At 58.9% G+C, this 23,288-nt stretch overlaps 1 protein-coding gene across 2 annotated transcripts in view; it reads left to right on the top strand.

Annotated features, from left to right (window-relative positions):
- Positions 1-23,288, top strand: part of Actn4 (actinin alpha 4) — a 69,761-nt gene that overhangs the window by 36,306 nt on the left and 10,167 nt on the right. For both annotated transcript variants that reach the window (XM_076839425.2, XM_076839424.2), the window contains exons 2-11: positions 8,160-8,274; positions 8,478-8,597; positions 11,240-11,326; positions 12,119-12,206; positions 14,455-14,533; positions 15,665-15,746; positions 16,432-16,517; positions 20,101-20,193; positions 21,295-21,525; positions 21,990-22,137. In XM_076839425.2, the coding sequence (XP_076695540.1) occupies positions 8,160-8,274; positions 8,478-8,597; positions 11,240-11,326; positions 12,119-12,206; positions 14,455-14,533; positions 15,665-15,746; positions 16,432-16,517; positions 20,101-20,193; positions 21,295-21,525; positions 21,990-22,137 (1,129 nt within the window). The remainder of the gene's footprint in view (positions 1-8,159; positions 8,275-8,477; positions 8,598-11,239; positions 11,327-12,118; positions 12,207-14,454; positions 14,534-15,664; positions 15,747-16,431; positions 16,518-20,100; positions 20,194-21,294; positions 21,526-21,989; positions 22,138-23,288) is intronic.

The raw sequence follows: 23,288 nt of genomic DNA, 5'->3' as shown, positions 1-23,288 counted from the left end.
CTCATCTGTATAAAGTTAAATTAGAAACAATGAAGTCATAACAACTGGACCCAAGAAGTCCCAGTCCTGTACTGTTCGTTCACACTAGGATTTATTGAGCACCTACTGTGTATAAGACACCATTCCAGCCAGTGGGATCCTGTGGCCTCAGTGCCCTCCTGTCACGGGCTTGTGTCACACTCAGGAGGGAGACTGCCTGTGAACAGCTAACAGTTTCTGATAGTAAGTTCAGTGGACAAAACAGTGAGGCAGTGGACAGTGGAGCTGCTGTCAGGGAAGGCCACCTGAGCGGTCTCCTGCAGGAAGCCACATAGCCGGCCCTGTAACGAGCTAGTCTTGGACTCAGGAGGGACCGCGCCACGTGCTTTCTGGCACCTCGCAGGAGGGTTGCCAGGGCTCAGGCTGTAACTGCTGGGAGGGGGTCGGGGGAAGAGCTAGTTTCTGGATGGACACGCAGGACCCTTGGAATGCTCACAGCTTCTCTGCGTGGTATTTGTCCCTCTCCTCCGACTAGGAAGATGGCCTCTTCATATAGGCTGAGAAAACTTGGAATAAGGCAACCTCAGACCAGACGTCAGAGCGGGCCGTGTCTTGTGGGAAGCCATTCTCGCACGTGATTGGGCACCTCCCAGATTGGGTGTGAGGCGCTCTGGCCAAACTGTGTCGGAGCTTTCCCCACCCTCTCCAGGTGCAAGAGCCTGTCTGTGTGGGGGTGTGACTGACCATTGACCGTGAGGCCAATCACTGACCCTGACCTTGGAATGCTGCCCCCTTGACCTTCATTGGATGGAATTTTCCCCTGAATTTCTTGTTCCCCAATAAAAGGCCACTCCCTGGCGTTCTCTCTCTCTCTCTCTCTCTCTCTCTCTCTCTCTCTCTCTCTCTCTCTCTCTCTCTCTCTCTCCCTCCCTCCCCTGCTAGCCCTGAGTAAGCCTTGCTGCCCCGCCGGGTGGTTCGAGGTGTGAGCCAGAGGGGGAGCCGTCTCGGACCTGGTCATAGAAAAAGGTAACTGAGTCTGTGTGTTTTATTTTGATCTCACTAGTTAACTTTCATGCCATGAACCTCTTTAATGAAACCAGTGTGCTGGTTGCCTGGTGGAGTGTCTCACAGTAATTGCTTTCCGTTAGGCTGTGTTGTCACGGGGCAGGCACACGGCACGCCCGTTCTGCTCCTTGCCGAGTCAGGTCCTGGGTGGGCAGCCCTGGTCCCCTGCAGAAGGGCTGTCTGTTCTGAGCTGCTGCCCCCAGCTCATTTCACTCTGGTCTCTGGTCTCCTTTGGAATGGAGTGAAGGCAATGGATCTTCAAAACAGGGCTCATGGGACAGCCTCACCAGCTGTTTCAGAGCTTCTCAGGCTCCTGGTCAGGGTGATCACCCCTCTGCCCGGGTGGCTGGTAACCTAGATTCTAGAAGGCTGAATGTCTGGCCCTGAAAGCACCTTTTTAGTTGGTGATGGAACCTGGGCCCCAGGAGCAGTCTCTGCTTTCAGGAACTGAAAAGGTGCCCCTCTGGGCCTAGTAGCCATCTGGCAGATGGGTGATAAGAAGGGTGGGTGCTCCCCTAGAAATAAATAGCTGCTCCTCCCCTGTGTGCCAGCCCCGACACCCTTCCTGAGGACCTGCCGAGGCAAGAGCCATGGGCAGCGGCAGAGGCCATAGCAGGCAAGGTGGGAGTTCAGGAGGTGGGACGGCGCCCTCCCCCTCAAAGCAGCTGGTGCCCCAGCGGAGCGGCAGACCCAACACGGTATTTCAGAGATGAGGTTTGAAAACTCCCGGGACCCTGGGGAGGCCCATTTGGCCTCCGTGTGCCGGGGGAAGCTGGCTGTGGCCACCTGCGGGCTGGGCCTTCTTTGCCAGGCATTGGGTAGTGACATCCTGCCAGGCGGGTGGGCAGCCTGGACACAGTGGAAGGCAGGGGCGTGGCTCGAAGCAGCCGGCAGTTCTTCCTAAAGTCTTACCAAGCCTGGCCTCAGTGGAATCCACATGGGAGCGTCTGCCTGGAGCAGGGAGGCCTCTGGCCCAGCTGCCTTGCCCTTGCGCATCTGGACCAGCTTCTAAGCCTAGACTGACTGCAAGAGGCCCCCCTTGTCCTGGTTTTAGTGGGGTTCCTTCTGCCAACAGGCATTTCCTTTCACACCACTTGTGTGTTTGTTTTTGTGGTGCTGGGGTCGAACCAGGGCCTCGCACTGGCCAGGCTGTGCTCTGCCACCAAGCTGCACCCCAGCCCGAGAACATGTCTTGGGACGGGAAGTCAGGAGGGAAAGGGAAGGGAGCTTCTCCCGGGTCTTTTCTTGGTCTTGGCTTGTGCTGGGGTCACGCTGCCCGCCGAGCCCCTCTGGCTGTCCTGGGCCTTCCTCATTTCTTATTCATCGATGGCCCAGAGCAGAGGGTTTCAATGGCCCAGAGCAGAGGGTCTCTGCTCTCTGGTTGGGGGAGGGCATCTTCCATGAATGGCTTATTAAAGCCACCACTGCCACATTCCTGGCCGCTGAGGTCATCTCCCAAACAATATCCATCATTCATTCACCCAGCCACCCCACATCCTGGCTGCTGGGAGGGGTCCCTGTGACACAGGAAAGACTTTATGACCAGTAATGCCAGCGCCCCCTCCAACACACAGGAGTGACAAAGCAGAAATCACCGCCCACCCCCCTTACCCATCTTGCCACCAGGGCTTGAGCACATGGAGTAAGGACAGGATCCCAGACTTGCCCCTCCCCTCCCCTCTCCACCCTTGCCCCGAGCTGTTTTGGCAACCATAGGCGGCACTGTCTGTGGGTCTCCACGCGTGTGTGTATGTGTGTGTGAGTGAAGCACCAGCCACATCCTTCCTTCCTCCCCCAGATAGGCCAAGAGCCTGGTGCAGCTGCCTCCCCTGGGTGCTGGGTACAGGCTGGGAGCTGCTGGGCCTCCCCGCTGGGTTCTGTTGGTCCAGTACCTTGCACTCTGTTCTCACGTCCTGGAGTGAGTGCCCACCTGTTTGTTAGTGTGATTTTGAGCAAGTCATGTGACTCTTCCTGCCTCAGTTTCTTCATCTGTTCAGTAGAAATGATAGCGTCCTGCATGATCATGGTGATGTGTGAGTATAGGAAGCAGCCGAGAGCCGTCATTGTGTGATTACCTTTAATGTTCAGGCTGCTGGGCTTCCTGCTGTGTCCAGGACATAGTAGGGCCTCCAAGCAGGTGCTGAATGCACTGAGTTCTTATTAGATGAGCACTGTCCTGTTCCAGCTGGTCACGTTTACTACTTTCTCTGGTGAATGACAGTGATGTCCAGAAGAGCTCCGGGTGCTTTGCCTGTCTCCCAGTGCTCTGGCCACTTCCTCCCAGGATCTCACAAAACTGAGACCTTGGGTTTGTGGTTTCAATCAGGACAGGTACCTCCAACCTGGCTTCTCTGCCCCCCTCTTTCTGCCAGCAGGAAGAAGTTGCTCTCAGTTTCTTTCCCTTCTGGGGATTGAACCCAGAGGTGCTTTATCACTGGACTACATTCCCAGCCCTTCTGTTTCAAGGCAGGGTCTCACTAAGTTGCTGAGGCTGACCTCAAGCTCGCAGTCTTCCTGCCTCAGCCTCCTGAGTCATACGCCACTGTACCTGGCAAGCATAGCCTTTTAAAGGCCCCATTAACTCCTTTCTTACTTTCCTTTCTCTGACCAGGTTCTGATCCTACTGCTGCGGGGCCTTAGCACATGCTGTTCCCATTTTCTGCAGAGCGTCCTTTATTTTTGTCTTATTGAACTTAACATTAGTCAGGTCAGAGTTTGAAAATTACCTTTCAGGAGAACTTCGATGCACCTGCCCTCGCCACTCCTGAGACATTCCCCCACCATGCTGGACATCCTCTGCAGCTCCTGTTATGAGGCAGGGGACACAAACCATCTGATAACCTAAGGGGGGACTCTGAAGCCACAATACCTGTTTTTTAAATCCAGCTTCTATAATTTTCTAGGGATGTGACTAATACGGGCAGGTTCCTTCGCTTCTCAGGCCCTCTGTTTCCTCGTCTGGAAAGTGGGGGCATGAGAAAGTTAATACAGGACAAAGTGCCCAGACCAGTGCCTGGCGCACAGCTGGGCCTTGGAGTATCTGCTGTGGCCACTGCTGTTCCCGCTGTCCCTCACGCTGTGCTTTCTTGGTGGAGCATGGCTGGGTCGTGAGTGCTGTCGCTCCTTGGTGCGGAGCTCCGGGCGAGTGCGGCTGGTCTGCGTTTGCTTGCCTTTGGGCTCTTGGCACAGGCCTGGCCCTGGTGGACACCCAGCAAGTGCTTATCGAGGGAACATGTCTGCTCAACAGGTTCTAGGGTGCTGGGAACAGGCAGAGCCTGTCAGCAGGGGGTCCGTAGCTCCCCCTGAGCCTCCCACCTGGTGGCGGGGTTGTGGTGGGCACAGGAGGCCTCCAGCATAGAAACCACCTCCCTAGCCATCCACCCCACGTTCCTCTGAACTGGGGAAGAGGAAGGATTTGAGCAGAGTTGTCATGTTTGTGACCAAGTAGAAAAAACAATGAGTCTCTACTGTCCTGCTGGAAATCCAGCCCCTGCCCTCTCACTGCAAGGAGGAGCGGCACTCACAGTTGCTTTGTCCCAGAGGTGGCCTCCTGAGCCCATGTTGTCCTTGTCCTGAGCCCTGGGTCTGTAGGCGCCCCTCACCTTCCAGGAGGAGGAAACACGGCCAAGCAAGGCATGGGTGAGGGTGGGGGGCCGCCAGTGGGCTCCCTGGCTCTGAGTGAGTCCATGGTTGGGAAGGAGTTCCTCCCCACCCTGTCCCCAGCGCCCTGGGTTGTCTTCCTGAGCACCTGAGGTGTTCTGCTCGGGCTGCTGCGTGTTTCCTGTCAGGAAGGCAGATGCGGCCCGCTATCATTTACTTAGAGGTGGGCCTTTCCCTGACCACGTGTGACACTGAGAGCTTAACCTGGGCCAGCTGCAGTGCTCAGTGATTTGCTTTCATCCTCCTGTTTAATCCTCTTGAGCAGAGATCCCAGTCCCCAACCACCACCCAGGGAAACAAGGCTCATCGTTTGCCCAGGGTTATGGCGGCTGCCCCAGTGGGAAAGGTGAGCCTGGAACCAGGTCTGCACGATCCCTAGGCCAGAACTTTTGTTTACTACCCAGAGTAGACGGGCAGAGGTGGGCATGTGCTGGAGGGCAGGTAGTGAGCAGCTCTGGGAGGACAGATGGCCTGGGCCTGAGGAGGCAAGGTTCGCTCAGCGCCTCCACAGGTTGGAATGGGGACTGTGTGCGGGGCCCTGGATATCACATTTCCCTCCACACTGCTACAGGAGAGGGCAGAGGGCCTTCACAGAGCAGAGGTGGGGTCCTGCTTTTCCCGGGTGTTGGGTCGGAAGCAGCGAGCGAGCAGGTGTGGGATTCACCTGGTGCAGACTCCAGGCCAGGGACTGTGATGAGGCTTTGAGTGCAGTCCACCCACATCCGGTGGCATCCATGCAACAGCAGCAGGAGGTGGACTCTGATGAACCGAGTTCACGGGGGAGGAAGTGGGCTGCGTAGGTAAAGTCACTCCGTTGGAAGCAAGACAAGGAAGTCAGAGCTGGCGTTCAGCCCCAGGTCTGCCTCTCCCAGGGGGTGACCCAGGCAGGCAGAGGCCAGGAGCAGTGTCTTTTAGACATGTGCCCCCCCACATCCCCTGCAGATGACAGGTGCCTAGGCCTGGGCTCCTGGCAGCGTGGGAGCACCAGGAGGGTCCACCCTTGGGAACTGCCGTCTTGCAGCCGCAGGCTGAGGGATGTGACTTGGCCGCTTCGTTGTCAAAGGGCATCTTTCAGGCACAGGCAATAGCAGAGGCTGGACATCCCCAGCCACTTCCTGCCCAGCCCCTCCTGCTGCTGTCCTCTGCACAACAGGCCTCTGCCCACTGCGCAGGCACTGCGCCCTGAGCCATGGAAAGCACCTCCGCCCCGTGGGATTCCCGCGAGGTGGGAGAGGGCTCCTGCGCACGTTCTGTGCATTAAGACAGAAAATGCCTGGAGGATGTGTCTCCCCGAGAGGTGCCAAGGACCGTGTGGTGGTGTGGGCAGGCAGGGGACAGGGCAAGCACTCTGGACAAGGCAGGAGGGTTTCCGAGACCCTGCGGGGAGGGAGCAGCTGCCGCCTGGGCCCTTCTGTGTGTTCTGTGGGCTTTCTTGCCTGGAGCCCCCGAGCAGACCACGACCCAGGCAGTGTGTTCATCTGTACAGGAGAGGGAGCGACCTTCCAGGGCTGCGGAACTGCCCCTCTGGAGCCACAGCCAGTGCGCTAGGCCTGGTTTGTCTGAATGCGGAGTCAGTCGTACAGGGCAGCAGGGGAACAGGGCTGGGAAGGCTAGTGGACATTCTCATCAGTGAGAGCCTGCCTGTGGCCTGTCCCCTGAGAGACTACACAGGTGCCACAAAGTGTCTGCTCGGGGCCACCTGTGTTGTGGGTCGGCACCTGTTGGGGAGATGGCGGCAGGAGTCCAGGAGGAGCTGCCCTCAGGGCACTGTCCGGTCTGCCCTGGGGGTCGAGCCAGGGCAGCTTTACCTGCAGCCGCACCCACAGCCCTTTTTGTTTTGTTTTGAGACAGCCTGTCATTAAGCCCTTCAGGGCCTCAGCCTCTCAGGTTGCTGGGGTCACAGGTGTGTGCCCCATGCCTGGCTGGGCATGGGTCGATGGTGGCTGCGTGATAAGGGCAAAAGTAGCCAGGGAAACAGCAGCGTCTGTCTCCCAGGCAAGGAGGAGGGGGGAGTGATCTGAAGCCTGGAGCTGGGCCCCTGGATGGGGTGCGCGCTGATTAGGCAGCATCTTTGGGAGGGGCCTGTATCAGCTCTGAATAAGCAGGTTTGGTGAGAGTCCTCAGAGCACATGGTGCTTGTCTGGAGGCCCCACAGAAGCCCCCTTGCCCCATGTGGCCTTTGCCTGTGTCCTGGGCATAGAATGTGCTCTTGCACGTCCCTGGCAGTCTGCTCACTTCTGCGCTGGCCCTGCAGATTGAGGAGGCAGCTTGGGGCATGAGGCACAGCAGCTCCTGGGGAAGCAGAGGCTTGGGGTGTTCTGAAGACCTTGCTGCAGAAGGGTAAGGACCAGTTTGCCCAGAGTTGTCTGGGCATGTTGGTATTAACTGGTCTGAGCTGCCTCTGTGGCACTGATGTCTGATAACATGCCCCAGCTGGCGGGGCTGAGTGGCCCTGTCCTTGGGGGTTCTGCCATCATGATAGGTGCATCCAGGTCTGGCTTCCTGTTCAGGGCCCCCTGCCCCCACCTTCCAGCCAATCCTCAGAGATTCCTCTTCAAATGTAGCTGCTTCCCACTCCCCTGCCCACCCGCTCTAAGACAAGTCAGAAGTCAGGCGTTTGATTCGGAAGGATGGGAGTGGGGTTCCGAGGTGCACGCCGAGAATCCCAGCAACTTAGTGAAATGTTATTTCAAAATAAAAAAGGCTGGGAATGGCTCAGTGGTAAAATGTCCCTAGGTTCATTCGCCAGTACCAAAAAAAAAAACATGTTTAAAAGCTTGGGACGTGGAACGTTCTATAGGGAAGAGAGAGGCCAGGGTGTTGGGCCACAGGAAGCCCCACTACATGAGGTGTGCAGGGCTCAGAGGCTCTGTATTCCTGTCTCTCAGGAGGGCTTGCCTCTGGGCCACCCTGAGTGTGAGACGGTGAGGAAACTATGTTTATAGGTGGCTTTTTGGGCCATGCCCTGTCTGCCACTGATGGGGTTCTGCAGCCTCTCATTAGGCAGTGGAAGAAGCCAGTACTTGGCCAGGAGCTATGTCCACCTAGAAATGAGGACCTGAGCTCTTGGAGGGTAGGGACCTGCCTGTCATTTGCCACCTGTAGGGCCTGCTGCTTCATTGGGGTTGTAGAACTTAAGAGCCACCTTGGGCGCTGCTGCCTGGTGCACCGTGGGCTCCCTCACGGGAGCTCCGTGTGGGGGAAAGGGCGCTTGCTGCAGGCTTGACGGGGTGGGTTCAAGTGCAAGCCCTGCCGTGGACCTCAGCTTCCTTATTTTTGCTCGGGTTACTCTAAAGCTCAAACAGTGTGCACATAGATGGTGGCTCTAGGGCCTGGTTCTGAGCCAGTGTCCCATGGTAGCCTCTGCCCTCCTGGGCCTGGACTTCAGCCTGCGCTTTTAGTAAGAGCCACACCAGCCCGGCTGACCCTCCCTGCCCCTCTGTCCCACCTCCCAGACCTTCACAGCCTGGTGTAACTCCCACCTGCGGAAGGCGGGCACGCAGATCGAGAACATCGACGAGGACTTCCGCGATGGCCTCAAGCTCATGCTGCTCCTGGAGGTCATTTCAGGTGAGCCTCCCACTGGCGCAGTGCCACCCGCACAGGGACTGGTGCCTCGTCACAGTGGGCCCCAGAGACACTGCCCGTTGCCACCGGCGTCTGGGCATTGGCCTGTGGGCAGGTGCAGAGTGGCCAGGAGGGCCAGCGGGGCCTGGTGTCAGAGAGCAGGGGACACTAAGGCGCTGTCCGCTCCGTCTCTGTGCTTCTCTCAGGGGAGCGGCTGCCTAAGCCCGAGCGTGGGAAGATGCGGGTGCACAAGATCAACAACGTGAACAAAGCCCTGGACTTCATCGCCAGCAAAGGGGTCAAACTGGTCTCCATTGGAGCGGAAGGTGAGCTCCTGACCGAGTTCCTGACCTGGAGGCTGACGTTGCATTCTGAGCCCATGCAGTGGTCTAGTGGTGGAGCCCTCAGGGTTAAAGCCCCAGTGTGTATTCACCAGTGACCACAGTGACTGCCCTCCATAGGATACTGGGCCCAGCAACCCCCACACACCTTGCAGGGAAGTCCAGGTGGATACAGTCCAAATCTGGGAAGTGTAATGGACCCAGCCGTGAGGGACAGGGCGAGGAATGACTTTGACTTAGACCCTGGTCACCCCCATTTGTTCCTGCACTGGACCCAGCTACAGTGACAGACATGTGACCTGGTCCCACTGTGCCAGGAGCACCTCCACCAGGGCCCTGCCTGGCATGTGTGAGCAGGAGGGATTGCAGAGGAGTGAAGGGGCCTAGTGGCCCCAGTCGGGGTGTTGGGAAAGGACACAAGGACAAAGGTCAGTGCCCAGACTTCGAGAGCAGGCTTTGGACTGCCCCAGGATCCGCTGTGTTCTGAAGGGATACCGTGGACCCCACTCTGCCAGCCCTGTACCCTCCCTCTGGGGCAGCGGGCTGTCCTCAGGGCCCCAGGGTTGAGCTCCCGGACGCTTTGGGAGACGAGCTGAGCCCTGATGGAGCCCAGACGCTCCCAGCAGCCTGGGCTCCAGTTCTGCTCATTAGAGCAGGGTTTCTTGCCCTGACATCCGTGTTGTCCCAGCTTTTAGAAAAACAAAGAAAACTAATTGCCATTAATGACAGGCCCTGAGAGTGTGGCCAGAGCTCCAGGCCAGAATGCACACATGGAGTTCCAAGGCCTGCCCCGGCCCAGGACCTCTCCCAGGAGGGCTGCCAAGCGCTGCATGCCACAGTCGAGGTGGTTGGTGTTTGTTTAAAAAAATCAAAACCCAAAATTTCAGTCAGGCCCAGAGATGTTCTGTCCTGCTGGCTCTTTCCCCTGGGCCCTGCTCCAGCCCGTGCTGCTCATGGCTGCATTTGTTTTGCTCAAATGCGCGTCTGTTAGTACTTAGAAGGGGTTGGAGGAGAGACCGGGCGGCCTCAGTTTCATTTGGAGAAAAACTTGATCTGAAATGTTCCCATTCATGCCCAGATTGGTTCCCTTCCAATCCCTATAACCACTGGGCCCTGGGACGAAGCTAGAGGGCAGCCCAGTGGAGCCTCATCCATCTGAGAACTTGGCCCTTCCTTGGCCGCAGCCCCCGCCCCTCCACATAGCCGGGCAGTTGGGGGAGAATGGCTTCTTTGTGGGGTTTACGAGAGGGGGAAGCCGTCGGGCACACACAGCTGCAGGTCAAACAACAGCTGGTGGACGTGTCCTGAGCCTGCACTTCCAGTGGCTGCGTGTGGGATTGGGCTGTCCCCTGCCCTGGAGGGCTGTATCTTGGTGGCGGTCCCCATAGCTGCCCTGAAGGAAGAGCTGCCTTTCCCACAACTGGGAGAGAGCAGGTGGCTCTGCTCAGTGTCTGTGTCTGGGGACTTGGACCCTGAGACAAGATTAGGACAGACACTGGTCCCTTCCCTGCCTCGGGCAGCAGACATGCATTTCCTCATCCTGGAACCTGAAGTCCAGAGCCACTGTGGGGTCAGCTGCGGTTCACCTGCTGTCCTCCTGTGGCTGTCAGTGCTCCTTTTCTTCCGGGTGTGCCCCTGGGAGGTGCGCCCCTCCACTTTCTGACCCCTGCGTCCTCCAGCCTCGCCCGCCCTCAGGTTTCCGTTCCTGGGGGGCTGCGCCTGGCCTCCCCAGCTCCTGCAGCGGCATTTGCCGGCCCCCAGATGCTCTCTCCTGTCTTCTGAACTTGTTTGCAGGCCCCTGTGTGGCCCGCTGAGATGCAGGCAGCAGAGGAGCTGGGGCTGGGCAAGGCTCCTGGAGACAGGCAGTGAGGGGTGAGTGAGCGAAGGCTCTCGGGAGGAGAGGCCCCAGGGGCATCCTCCATCGCCGAACAGGTGTGAGGTCCTCGAAGCAAAGAAGAACCTGGCTTGCTGAACAGCCAGAGGATTCCAGGAGAGGGAGGGACAGTCACCCTGTGGGCCACACTGAGGAACACAGGGTCATCTCGGGCACAGTGGAATCTTTAGCAGGGGTGTGACACAAATCCGACTCTCCTGGCTGCTGTGAAGAGGTGACCTGACTGTAGGGGTTAGGAGGAGACAGCATGGCCAGCTTTGCAGGAGATGGCAGGGGCACCAACAAGGGTGGCAGCAGCCCAGGTCCCCAGCACGGCTGAGGAGCCCCCCGTGCACTGACCCATCAGAGCCCAGCTCAGCGGACGGCAGGGCCTTCACTTACAAGCAGAATCAGGCCTGAGCTTACGTGCCATGGCATAGGTGTGAGCAGAAGGCCACACACCCAGGACAGTTCTCCCGGAGCAGTTCCGTAGCTGGGCCATGACAATGAGCGGTCCCTGGGGAAGAGGTCTTCATGGCCTAGGAGACACGGGGACGCGAGGCACCCGGCAGCTGCAGGCTTTTAAAACAGTCTTCTCAGCGCGTGGCACCTCTTCCCAGGGAGGCAGGCGGGCAGCCCCGGTCCAGCGGAGAGCTGAGCTGGTCTCCCGGTGGGGCTGGAAGGCTGCCTGGGAGAGACGAGCCTCCCTGAAGCCTAACAGCCCCCCCCCCCCCCCCCCCCCCCCCCCGAGCAGAGATCGTAGACGGCAATGCAAAAATGACACTGGGCATGATCTGGACCATCATCCTCAGGTTCGCCATCCAGGACATCTCCGTGGAAGGTAAGGGTGGCAGCCGCCTTCCACCTCCCGGGCCACGTCAGTTCCCAAAGCTTTGTCTTTGTGCTTCAGGCCCCTTCCTTGCTTCATTGGGGTGATTCAGAGGTGGCCTTTCACAGGAGTCTGTCACCCCCTCCCATGGCCTTGTTCTCATGGTCCCCAGGGTGTGGACTCTCACACTGCCCCCATGAAGCGGGCAAGGGAGACTGGCCCGTTCCAATTTTTTATTTAGAGACCGGTCTCGCTGAGTTACTCAGGGCCTTGCTAAGTTGCTGAGGCTGGCTTTGAACTTGCAATCCTCCTGCCTCAGCCTCCCAAGCCACTAGGATCACGGCATGCTCCACCACGCCCAGCTACAGCTAGGAACTTTGGTCATGGACTAAGTGCCAAGTTGGGCCTGGGCTGGTTCTCTCTCTGCCCAACCCCCCACCCTTGGGTCTTGTCCTCATGGACCTGGTGTCGGCCCCGGCCATCCAGAAATGGGCTTCACTTCCCTCCAACTACCCGTGTGCAGCACAGGATGGGAAAAGCTGCCAGGCCACTTTATGGAGGGGGCTCCTGGGTGCTAGGTCACAGAGTGACCAGGACATAGGTGTTCCCTAAGCTTACAGAACTCCCAGTCTGAGGTCAACTGCCCTGGGCTGGCAGCTGGGATGGGCGGGGGTCTGCAGCTGTAAGGGTGGGCATCCTCCCTCCGTGGGTGGTGTTTACCCTGGACCTGAGGCTAGGTGTCCTCCGCGGGTCAAGTTCCAAGGTGTATTTTTGAGCCCATCTCATCGCCCCTGTGTTTTGCAGAGACCTCTGCCAAGGAAGGGCTCCTCCTCTGGTGCCAGAGAAAGACGGCGCCATATAAGAATGTCAACGTGCAGAACTTCCACATCAGGTGAGCACATGACTCGGGCACCCCCGTTGCCACCCCAGAGCCACGGGGCTTCCTCCCACCTGCCACACTTCCTGTGTTTTTGTTGTGGTCTATGAGACACCAGCCCTCAGTATGTCCCTGTCCCAGCCCCTGTGGTCCCACGGGAAGGTGCCCTGGTCTTCTCCAAGGAGGAAGCAGTGGCCACCTGAAGGCAGGCCCAGCACTCCTGTAGCCTTCTAGAACCTTCTTCTGCCCCAAGCAAGGTGACTTAGAAACAACAACCAAGCTCCTCCTGTATTAACGTCTTGAGGACTGATCCTTCATTATTATCTAGAGGTGGGGAAATATACTCTCTGCTAAGAAGAGCAGCACTAGGCCCAGCTTGATCTCGCTCCCTGTGATGGGAGAGGGTGAGACGTCACTGTGACCGAGGCAGGCAGGGCTAGTGCCGCACGAGAGGTGGGGCGGCCCTCTGGTTAGGGCACAGACTCAGATCAGGTCCTGCTTGGTGCGTAATTTTGCCCCTCTAAGCTTCTGGGGCGGCACATAGGTTCCACAGGGGTCCTGGTATGTTCTCCAGATCCCTGTGCTGGATATTGAGGACCTTTCCCGTCATACTCCACTGTTAATAGCACATGCTCCATGGTCCCCCCACCTGTCTGTATGTCTCTCTCTTTTGGTAATACAGATTGAACTCAGGGGCACTTGGCCTCTGAGCCACATCTTCAGCCCTATTTTGTATGTTATTTAGAGACAGGGTCTCACTGAGTTGCTGAAGCTAGCTTTGAATTCGCAATCCTCCTGCCTCAGCCTCCCAAGCTGCTGGGATTACAGGCTGCCACCTACGCCCTGCCCTTTTTATTTTTTATTTTAAGACAGGGTCTTGTTAAGCTTCTTAGGTCCTTTTAATTTGATGAGGCTGGCCTTAAATTTGTAATTCTCCTGCCTCAGCCTCCCGAGTTGCTGGGATTCCAGGTGTGCATCACTTGCCTGGCCGTGGTCCCTCTGTTGATGACTCCTCTATGTGTCTCCTTCCTTTCCTCGCCATCAGATGATGATCTTCTCACTCGTTTATGTGTTCAGTCAGTGAATATCTGTGGAGTACATGCTGCTTCTATGAGGCCCTGCCATGGGCGGTTGACCCCAAGGCAAGGGGAGCAGCAGCTGGAGGTGCGCAGTGTAGCCATTTCAGAGAGTGAGAAGTGCTATGTGAATACGGTACAACTGAGCAAGGCAGTGGAACACTAACTGGGGTGACGTTCTGAGCAGGTGACGTCAAGCCTGACCCTGGAAAGAACCAGCTCTTTAAGGATCTCAGAGAGGAAACTCTAGCTAGTCCAGCTGAGGACCAGCTTGTGACTCTGTAGAGGATCTCTTTGCTGGAGAGACACCCTGCATGCCACAGCGGGCTCCTACAGGGGGCCTGGGCTCAAATGCAGGGCTGTGTGGGTGCTGGGCAAGTGCGCTGCCACTGGGCTGCATCCCTGCCTTTTGTGGGTATATATAATTTTTGATTCGGCGTCTTGCTGTGTTGCCAGGGCTTGGCCTTGAAATTGTGATCCCGATTCATCCTCCCTGGTAGCTGGGATTGCCGGCCTGCGCCATGGCCCCTGACCACAGCCCCTGACCACAGCCCTCCGTGGGTCAGGTCAGCCACGGGGCCGGGTCACACAGCCCAAGCACTGGGCTCCTCTGAAGTGGGCCCGTCTCCTTCAGGGCTCTGGGGTGTACAGTGCTCAGAGGGTCAGGCCATCTCAGTCACACAGTCCTTGTCACGCGTCAGACACTGGTGTAGGCACTTACTCATTTACTCCTCACCACCACCCTGGAAATTACGAACAGCTTTGGTGCCATTCCATGTTCCCACCACAGTGAGGGCACCCTCCTCGTGACCTTTGCTTTGCTTTCTTTTCTTTTTTTTTTTTTAATATACCAGGGATTGAACGTAGGGGCTCTTAACCACTGAGCCACATCCCAGCCCTGCCTTTTTTTAAAAAAAAAAATTTAAGATATTGATGGGCCTTTATTTTATTCATTTATTTGTAAGCAGTGCTGAGAATCGAACCCAGGCCTCCCACATGCTGGGCAGGTGCTCTACCACTGAGCCACAACCCCAGCCCTCCCCAGTCCTTTTTTATATTTTATTTAGAGACATGGTCTTGTCAAGTTGCTCAGGGCCTTGCTAAATTGCTGAGGCTGGCCTTGAACTCACGATACTCCTGCTTCAGCCTCCTGAGCCACTGGGATAACCTTTGCTTTTCATTTGCAGCTGGAAGGACGGTCTTGCCTTCAATGCCCTGATCCACCGGCACCGGCCAGAGCTGATTGAGTACGACAAGCTGAGAAAGGTATGTCTCCTGCTGCCCTCAGTGGCCTCTCACACTTGAGTCTGATGCCCTGACTCTGGGCTGCCATCCGCTGTCCGCTTCCTTGGCTGGATCTTGGCTCCGTTGGGCAGGCTGGGAGCACTCGTGCCCGCTCCCCAGGTCTCTGGCTTGGTGGCTGACTTGCTCCCTGAGTCCCTCAGGGATTGTCCCGTCTCCCTCCATGGGTATTGCAGCAGCCAGGGCTCCTAGGGCCTGTCCCTCAGGCCTTCTGACTCCCCTTCCTTGGATTCTGGTTTAGGCAGCACCCCCTCTGCCCCCGGGAGGACAGTGGGGGATTCTGAACTGTCACCGCCGGCCAGCACCTCCTGGGTGAGAGCCAGCCCCGTGCTCTCAGAGCTCCTGGCTCTGGGGAAGGCAGGGCAGCATGTCCACAGCAAACCCAGCACAGGAGGCTGTCCCCGTGAGCCAGGCCGGGAGGTCACTTGCAGAAGGATGGTGCCCCTGAGCTGGAGGGGCTGGAGAGGGCCCTGGAGGAGGAACAGCTTCAGGCCAGAGGAGGGCACGTTCAGACACAGGCCCTCAAGCAGCTGCTCTGGTCACAGTGAGAATGTGACTCAGGCTCCAGCTAGAAACCGACAAGGGGAAGCGAGGATGGGGGGCTGCGAGGACGGGGGGGCTGCGAGGACGGGGGGCTGGGGCACTTCAGGAGGTGGGCCGCAGGCACTCCCCACACCTGCCCCGGTGCGCTCTCAGGCCTGGGCCGCACCTGTGGGGTTTCAGGGCAGGAAGTTAATCTCAGATTGACGGGTGGCTGGGAATTCTGTGGAAAGTGCGTGCCTGCATTTTCATGGAGGAAAAGTTCCATGGGTGGGCTGGGCTGTGGCTCAGTGGCAGAGCATTTGCAATGGCATGTGAGGGGCACTGCGTTCGATCCTCAGCACCACATAGAAATAAGTAAATAAAAGATCCATTTACAACTAAAGTGTTTTTAAAAGTTCCATGGTTTGCCCCATGGTGAGCATTGGCCTTCCCGTCCCTGGACAGCTCACCTGGGGACTCCTGCCCTTGGTCTCCCCACTCCCAGGTCAGCTCTTGTGCCCTCAGCCCATGTGTCCTACCCCTGACTACTTCCTGTCCCCCTCGCCCCCACAGGACGATCCAGTCACCAACCTGAACAATGCCTTCGAAGTGGCTGAGAAATACCTCGATATCCCCAAGATGCTGGATGCAGAGGGTCAGTATGTCCTTTTGGTTCAGTGACCACCTTTCTTTCCCACCTCGCCTGCCTGGCCTGGCACTGGGCCAGAGCCCGCAGCCTCACCTGACCTTGGGGGTAACCTCAGGGAGCTCAGCTGGTGGAGTCGGGTGAGGGCTGAATAAGTCCTGGTGCACTGGACACCTGGACGGCGCATCATCCTGGTTCCGGAGCAGGGGCAGCGAGAGCCGACCAGGTCTCTGTGGGGTGGAGAAGGGCGGGAGGGAAGCAGCAGGGGGACTGCTCTCTGGGCCTGGGGCAGGGTGGTTGGCCACGGCGCACTGGCTCCGGCTTCCTGCGCCCAGCCGGCCCCCCACCCCCGCCTGCTGTCCAGGCCGCCAGGGTGGAATTTTGTTTTTTCCTTTTCCGGCCTCACTCCAGCCAGCACCACCCCCAACAAGGACCCATGTCTCTGGCCTCTGGTGGCCCCTGGAGGCCCCTGGAGTTGACTGTCCTTCAGCCCCTCGAGGCCACCCTGAGAGAGGAAGTGGCCTCCTTCTGACCCAGTTCCCACAGCCTTGGCCTTTCCTGAGACCCTGGGGGTCGGGGCGGAGGGTGCACCCAGACCCGTGGGTGCCCCAGTCAGTTCTGAGGGTCCTTCTCCCAGGACAGTGTGGCCTCGGGAGCCTGCTCGGGCGGCTTAACCCCTGTCGTTCACTTGCAGACATCGTGAACACGGCCCGGCCCGACGAGAAGGCCATAATGACCTATGTGTCCAGCTTCTACCATGCCTTCTCAGGAGCGCAGAAGGTACCGGGCAGGGCCGGGCAGGCCCTCCTCGCCGCCGTTGCCCAATGCCGCCGCTGCCTCTCGCCTCCCACGCTCACCTCATTTCTCTTGCAGACAGCAGTGGCCTCTCTCCGACTGGAAGCCACCCCCCCACTCCTGGGCATCACTGCCTGTTCAGTCTTTGCTCTAGTGTCTGTCGGGTGCCTGGCCGTGCCAGGCTGTATTCTAGGCAGTGAGGACAGAGTTGTTGCCAGTCAGGCAGGTTCCCTGCTCTGTGAGCAGGGACGCCCTGTTTGAACCACCATAGATCAGCACACAAAATTATTTCATGTGGCGAGAAGTGTGGTAGAGGACTTGGGACAGGATGGTGGCCTAGAGATAGCTGTGGTGACTTAACTGGCCGTGAACAGGAAGGGGTGATGTGAGCAGGCTCTTGGGGTGAGGAGAAGGACTGAAGATTATGTTGAAGGCATTCCAGAAAGAGAGTGAGGCAGTGAGGCAAAGGCCCTGAGGCGAGGATTAGCTTTTACAAGGAAAGGCTAAAGAGAAGAGAGTGAGGGGAAGAATGAGATACGGGGCCAGACTGTTGGGGCTCGTCATAGTCTGGGACGAGGAGGTGTAGAAGAACACTAGGAGTAAGGAGTCGCACCCAACATGTAAGCCCCTGCTTACATTTTCAGAAAATAAGTCTGCCTTGGTTCCTCCAGCCCCAAACAAAGCTGCTTTCACAGAGTCCTGGTTTGGAAAGGAAGCAGCTTATCCAGACCTTTCTCCCTCTGCTCACCAGGCAGCCGCACCGCCTGGGCCTGGGGGGCTGGCTTCCAGTCCAGAGCAAGCTGTTCCTCCCGCATGAGCCTCCGGCCGCCGGCTCCCTGCCTGCGTCTTTCACTCTCTCTGCCTCTCTCTCTCTCTCCCTCTCTCTCTGCGCAGATATTGTGGGCACTCTGAGGCCAGATGAGAAGGCCATCATGACTTACGTGTCCTGCTTCTACCACGCTTTCTCGGGGGCCCAGAAGGTGAGCCGGGGTGGGAGGACCCTTGCTGCTGTGGCTGCGGACTTGCCCTCTGTCACCCTACGTCACCACTGTCTGTTCACATATGGTCAGAGCCCTGGCTAAGCAGGGCACCAGAAGGGCCACCCAGGACAGATGTCCCCTGACTTGGTGTCCCCAGTGCCTCCTGCCATTTGTCTGTGTGGGACTTCCGCAGGGTCCCCAGATGTGCTGTGTTTGAGCGCAGCCCACCTTGTGAGTAGGCAGAACGTCCTGCTCAGACAAGGAGAAGCCCAGTGCCACAGTAGGTGGCAGAGCTGGGATGGCCACGTGGCATCCTTCTCAGGGCCTCCCGCCTGCTGGCCCCTGGCCCCACCCGGGCTCAGCTGTGCAGGCTGGCCTTCTCTGGAGCTCCGCGCTCTCCCACCTGCCCTCCAGAAGCCGAGCCAGCTTGGGTAGAGCTGGCAAAGGTGCCCACAGGCACCTTTCCCTGAGCCTGCTGACCGTATGCCACCCCTGGCCCCTCAGGGGCTCTCGTTTGGTGCCTCTGTGTCCTCCCTGGTCTCTGAAGCATCGTGGGCAGCGGCGTGTTCCGCTAACTTTGTGTCAGCATTTGGTGCAGAGGACAAGGAATCAGTCCTTGTTTAAAGAGAAGTGGGATTCTAAAGTCCCAGGACCATGGCTCCTGCTACCTTCTGTAGACCACCTTGTATCATTGTGACCTTGGATAAGGCACGTCCCTCCGTTTCCCCATCTATGAAATGGGGCTCGCAGTAGCCCCTCTTACAGGATTGTTCTGGGGTAAGCAAGGCCCTGCAGGTACAGCCAGTGTTCCGTGAGTGGCCAAGGACTCCAGTAGCCAGTGGGGTTGCCCCTTCCCTGCCAGGTGGGCACAGGTGGTGTTTTCTGTCCCCCTGGCCACATGACCAGGTGGAGCCCCTTTCCCTTCTACTGGCCTGTGACTGGGGCTGATGTCTGCCATGTTCTGCTGGAGGGCACAGGCAAGGGACACCCAGGGAAGACACACCCTCCCCTGGGAGGAGGGTCCTCATTGCAGACTGGCCTACGCACGCTTCCCACTGGACTTGCCCACTGTGGTCCTCCCTGCCCACCACACCGCCCTCATCAGGTGGCTGTTCCTCTTCCTAAAACGCCCCTGTGCTCGGAGCTGGACTCTGGTGGTGGTCAAGGGTTCCGAGAGATTGTGGGAGCAGGAGCTGACAGAAAGGCGGGTCAGAGTGGTTGGAGGTTTCTGGGCAGCTGGGCCTAGAAGCTTGTTGCAGCCCCTCCTGTGGAGGAGACGTGGGCCCCGCTGCAGGACACGGGCCTGTCCTGGAAGGAGAGTGCTAGACTCAGGGGGCATCGGCCTTGGGCTGTGAATTCACCTCTCAGGTCGCCTCCTGATGCCTGTTATTGCGGTGGTCATCTCCCAGAGATTGGTCCCATCTCTCTCTTAAGGGTGCTTTCTGGGGGGTTTTGTTTCATAACTGCAAGGTCACCCCAGCCTGGCCTTGAGTGGCCCTCTTTCCTGGTCATCCGTAAACACCGCTCTTTCTTCCTTTACTCACTCAGTTCACTCACCAGCCCTGAGCACCCGACCCCCAACCCCCGGGCTGGCTGCCAGGAATCCAGTGACCCCACATCCCTGTGACCAGCAGCATCCTGGTGGAGAGTGGATTTAAGCTTGGGGTGCCAGATGTCACTGCCCGTTAGGGGTCAGAAACTGACCCCGCGACCCCCTCCCCCCCCCTGCCGCTGCTGCCCTGGCTGTGCTTCCTGTGCGCTGGGGCTGGTGTCACCAGCTGAGGCCCTGAGAGCTCACTTCTGAGGGGCACTGCCTGAGGTCCCTGGCGTGTCCTGTGGCAGGGTGCAGGGTGTGTGCCCTTGTGTGTGCACGCGCTCACGCTGGCCCGGCTGGCTGCGCCCCTCCCTGCCTGCCCTGCAGTATGGATGGGAGAGGCCAGGCCGAGTGCCTGGAGCCGTCTCCCGAGCCTCTCTGTTTTCCTCCCGTCGCTCTGTAGACCCTCCTCACTATTTCTGTTCCTGTTCTGTTGCCGTTTCAACTCCTCTTGGACCCTTTCTGTGCTTCCTGAAAGGTACCTGGCCTCTCCCTGGTGTGGCACCTCCCTCCTGCTCACACCTGCGCTCCCCCCGCAGAGAAGGCAGGGCCTCTCCCTGCTGCCCACGCTGTGTTCTCCAGAGCCACGGCCCCTTCTGCCCACAGCTGATTTCTGCCCACGCGAGGTGGTAACACCCGCCCGAGGGGAGGAGAGGGGACCGGGCGTGTTGTACCCACACGCTGGCTGCTCCTGGGGCCAGAGCCCCCTGTGGCTCCCTCCAGCTATTGTCCACCCGAGGCTCCTCCAGGACTTGGGCCCACTGCAGCCCCAGTGCTCCTCTTCGTGGGGACTCTTGTGAGGGCTTGTTCTCAGGACAGGAGGCTCCCGCAGGAGCACGCAGGGCCCAGCCGTCCTGCTGCAGTTGCACTTTCTTTCCTTCCTCCTCGGGAAGTTCTCTGAGGGCCATGGACAAGCTGCTTTCAAGGGACGCGCTGTTGGCGGGAGGGTCCCCAAGCCTGAGGCAGTCCTGACTCTGCCCTTCTCCCGTCCCAGGCCGAGACCGCGGCCAACCGCATCTGCAAGGTGCTCGCCGTCAACCAGGAGAACGAGCACCTGATGGAGGACTACGAGCGGCTGGCCAGCGACGTGAGTACTTGTGTCCCTGCCCCGCCGGCCCTGCAACTTTGCTGTCAGCTCTTGTTGCTCTTGGCCAGAGGTCCCCGCAGCCCTAGTAGGGAGATGGCAGGTGTGGCCGCAGGACTAGCAGAGCGCAGGAGGGCACAGGGGTGCGGTCGCCGGGTTGGGGCGCAGCCCTTTGGCCTGGTGGTACAGGGTCAGAGCCTGGTCCCTGTCGCAGCCAGCTTTTCCTGCAGAGATGCTCAGCAGTCACGTGACTGTTCTTTGGAGGCCAGTGGTTTCCAGCTTTTGAGATTTCACAGACCAGAAGATTTCGACAAGTATCTGACAACCAGTCTACACATTTTACAAAAGCAAAACCGGGGTGAGGCTCGGTACTCAAGCTCTTGCCTGCCACGCACGAGCCTGTGCCCCCATCCCCAGTGCTGCAGCCGTCCTTCCCAACACCAGGCAGGGCAAAGAGCGGAGCTCCCGAGTCCCACGCCATTGCCTATGAGGGACCCTGCCCGACCGTCAAGGTGCACTCTCAGGCAGACGCCTCTGTCCTCGGCCCCCTCACTTGGCTGGGGTTGGCGTTTGGAGCCACTTCCCCAAGTGCTCTCCAATAGACAGTAACTGGCTTTACCTTCCTAGAATTGTCCTAGAAAGATCAGAGTAGCTGCTAGGAGTACACATTACTTTCTTTTTCAATTTTTTGATGTTTTTTGGGTCCCAGGCCATGCTCCCTTGTGGACCCCTGCCCTTGTGACATTTACCATCCCTGAACCAGGCAGAGAGGCTCTTAGATAAGCTCAGGGAAGCCAGGGCTAGTGGGTCACCTGACAGTGAGGAAGGGGCTTCTGAGGAGGGGTGTTTGTTGAGCTGCCCACGTGGACCTGGGAAAGAGACAAGAGGTACAGCCAAGAACAGCATGGGGGTTCCCAGGAGGCCTTGTTCCCAGAATCCTGTGCTGTGGGGTCCCAACAGGACTCACGGGAGAGCCAGGCTGGGGAGGAGGGGAAGCCCTGGGGGCAGGCCCACAGTGTCCAGGTCCCATGCTCCATAGCTGGGGGCAGGCCGTGGGCACTCTGCCCCCTGCAAGGGTCACCACGGCTTCTTGTGGGCCCGCAGCTCCTGGAGTGGATCCGGCGCACCATTCCCTGGCTAGAGGACCGCGTGCCCCAGAAGACCATCCAGGAGATGCAGCAGAAGCTGGAGGATTTCCGCGACTACCGGCGCGTGCACAAGCCGCCCAAGGTGCAGGAGAAGTGCCAGCTGGAGATCAACTTCAACACGCTGCAGACCAAGCTGCGCCTCAGCAACCGGCCGGCCTTCATGCCCTCCGAGGGCAGGATGGTCTCGGTGAGCGCCCGCCCCAGGGGGCCATGCCCGCGGGACTGAGGAGCAGCTGGGAGGGGCATCGGCAGCTCAGAACAGCCCTTGGGCTTGGCCTGCTGCTCGGCCAGCATGTCTCCCTCAACCAGAACACATGGCCTCTGGGGCAGGCTGGCTGAGGGTCACTCCCTGGTGTCACACTTGAGTGGTGTGTATGGAAGTTTGAATTTGGACCCCTAGGCTGCTATAACCCTAGGATCGGGGGTCACCTCTGACTCCATAACCTCACCCACAGCATCCCTCTGTCCGTCCATCCATTCACTCACTCACCAGTTCACAGACTCATTCAGTTGATGCAGAGGAACCCAGGGACCGAGTGTGCTGGGCTCTTGGCACCTGGACACAGCAAGGCGGGGTCGGGCAGGACTGTGGCCCTGCCGCTGACCTTCCGCAGCCTCCTATAACAGCCCTGCCCTCTCCTGCCCCCACAGGACATCAACAATGGCTGGCAGCACCTGGAGCAGGCAGAGAAGGGCTATGAGGAGTGGCTGCTGAATGAGATCCGCAGGCTGGAGCGGCTTGACCACCTGGCGGAGAAGTTCCGGCAAAAGGCCTCCATCCACGAGGCCTGGACTGACGGTACGGCCTCTTCCCCATTCCTGCTCAGAGGTGCACACATGCACGCACACCTGGAGCCCCTGCTGTGCAGGGGCTGTGTGTCCATCCCCTTTCCTGTCTTGTCTAAAGCTGCTTTGGGACTCGTCCAGCCCCAGGCAACAGGGCGCACCTGGGCCATGTCTTCCTTCTTGCCCAACCTGCGCTGGCCTCAGAGATTATTACAGGCCTCTTCCTGGATTGTGAAGGGTCAGTCATCCAGGAATGCAGCCAAGCCCTGTCCTGCTTTTAGGGAAGTGACTGTATAGCTCTGCCGTGGCTTCTCTGGGGCAGTTCCCATCCCCATCCAGGTCAGGCATATGGGCAGGGCTCTCCTGTCCCTGGCACCGTGTTGGGACAATCTGCCCCCGTCTCACACTGCTGGTGCCGCATGCTGAAGAGCTCGCGTGTTCCCAGCTGCCTCTGGCTCTGCTGCGGGACCTGCGGTGGCGCTCGCTGGCTGCCAGCCACGTGCAGGAGCCCCTCCTTGCCCTGCCTCAGGGCCTCCTGCCAGGGGCCTGGACCCCTACAGGATGGGTCCACTTGGAGGGAATTCGTGTCGCCTCCCATTTCCCGGCGGCCCCTGAGCTGCCTGTGCCTTGGCTCAGGATGTAGAATTCCATCACGTCCCTGGCCCTCGGTCGGGACCCACACCATGGTTGAGATTCCAGATTCCAGGGGCCAGAAAACTACCAGTCCTGGGAAAGCCAGAGAAGAAAGCATGCACAGGCCAGGGGCGGGGTTCACGGAGGCCCTGGGTTCAGCCCCAGCTCTGGTGCCGGTGGGAATGTGGGGGACAAACACAAAAGCCCTCCACAGGCTCCTCGCTCCTGCTCATGGCCCATACTGCCTCCTGGCCCTGCTGGCCCTCCTGGCCCTCCTGGCCCTCCTGCCACCATGGCCCAGCTGATCCCCCTTCTCGCCTGGTGTGGTCCTTGGCTCTTCTGCCCCTCACTCCTCACGGAATCTCTGTCCAGCCTCTGGGACCTCTGCTAGCCACTGTCCACCCTGCTGTGTGGGCAGGCCACCCCACCCCTGTCCCAAGAGGTTCCCGTGGCAGCTCCACATGACCCACAGGCCTGTGCCCACCTCACCTGTCCCTGGCTGTGGCCAGCTCATGCCCTGCACATGAGCTC

The sequence above is a fragment of the Callospermophilus lateralis genome, chromosome 18, assembly GCF_048772815.1.
Source record: "Callospermophilus lateralis isolate mCalLat2 chromosome 18, mCalLat2.hap1, whole genome shotgun sequence".
In the NCBI taxonomy this organism is placed as follows: domain Eukaryota; kingdom Metazoa; phylum Chordata; class Mammalia; order Rodentia; family Sciuridae; genus Callospermophilus; species Callospermophilus lateralis.
This window is presented reverse-complemented; position numbering and strand designations above follow the sequence as displayed.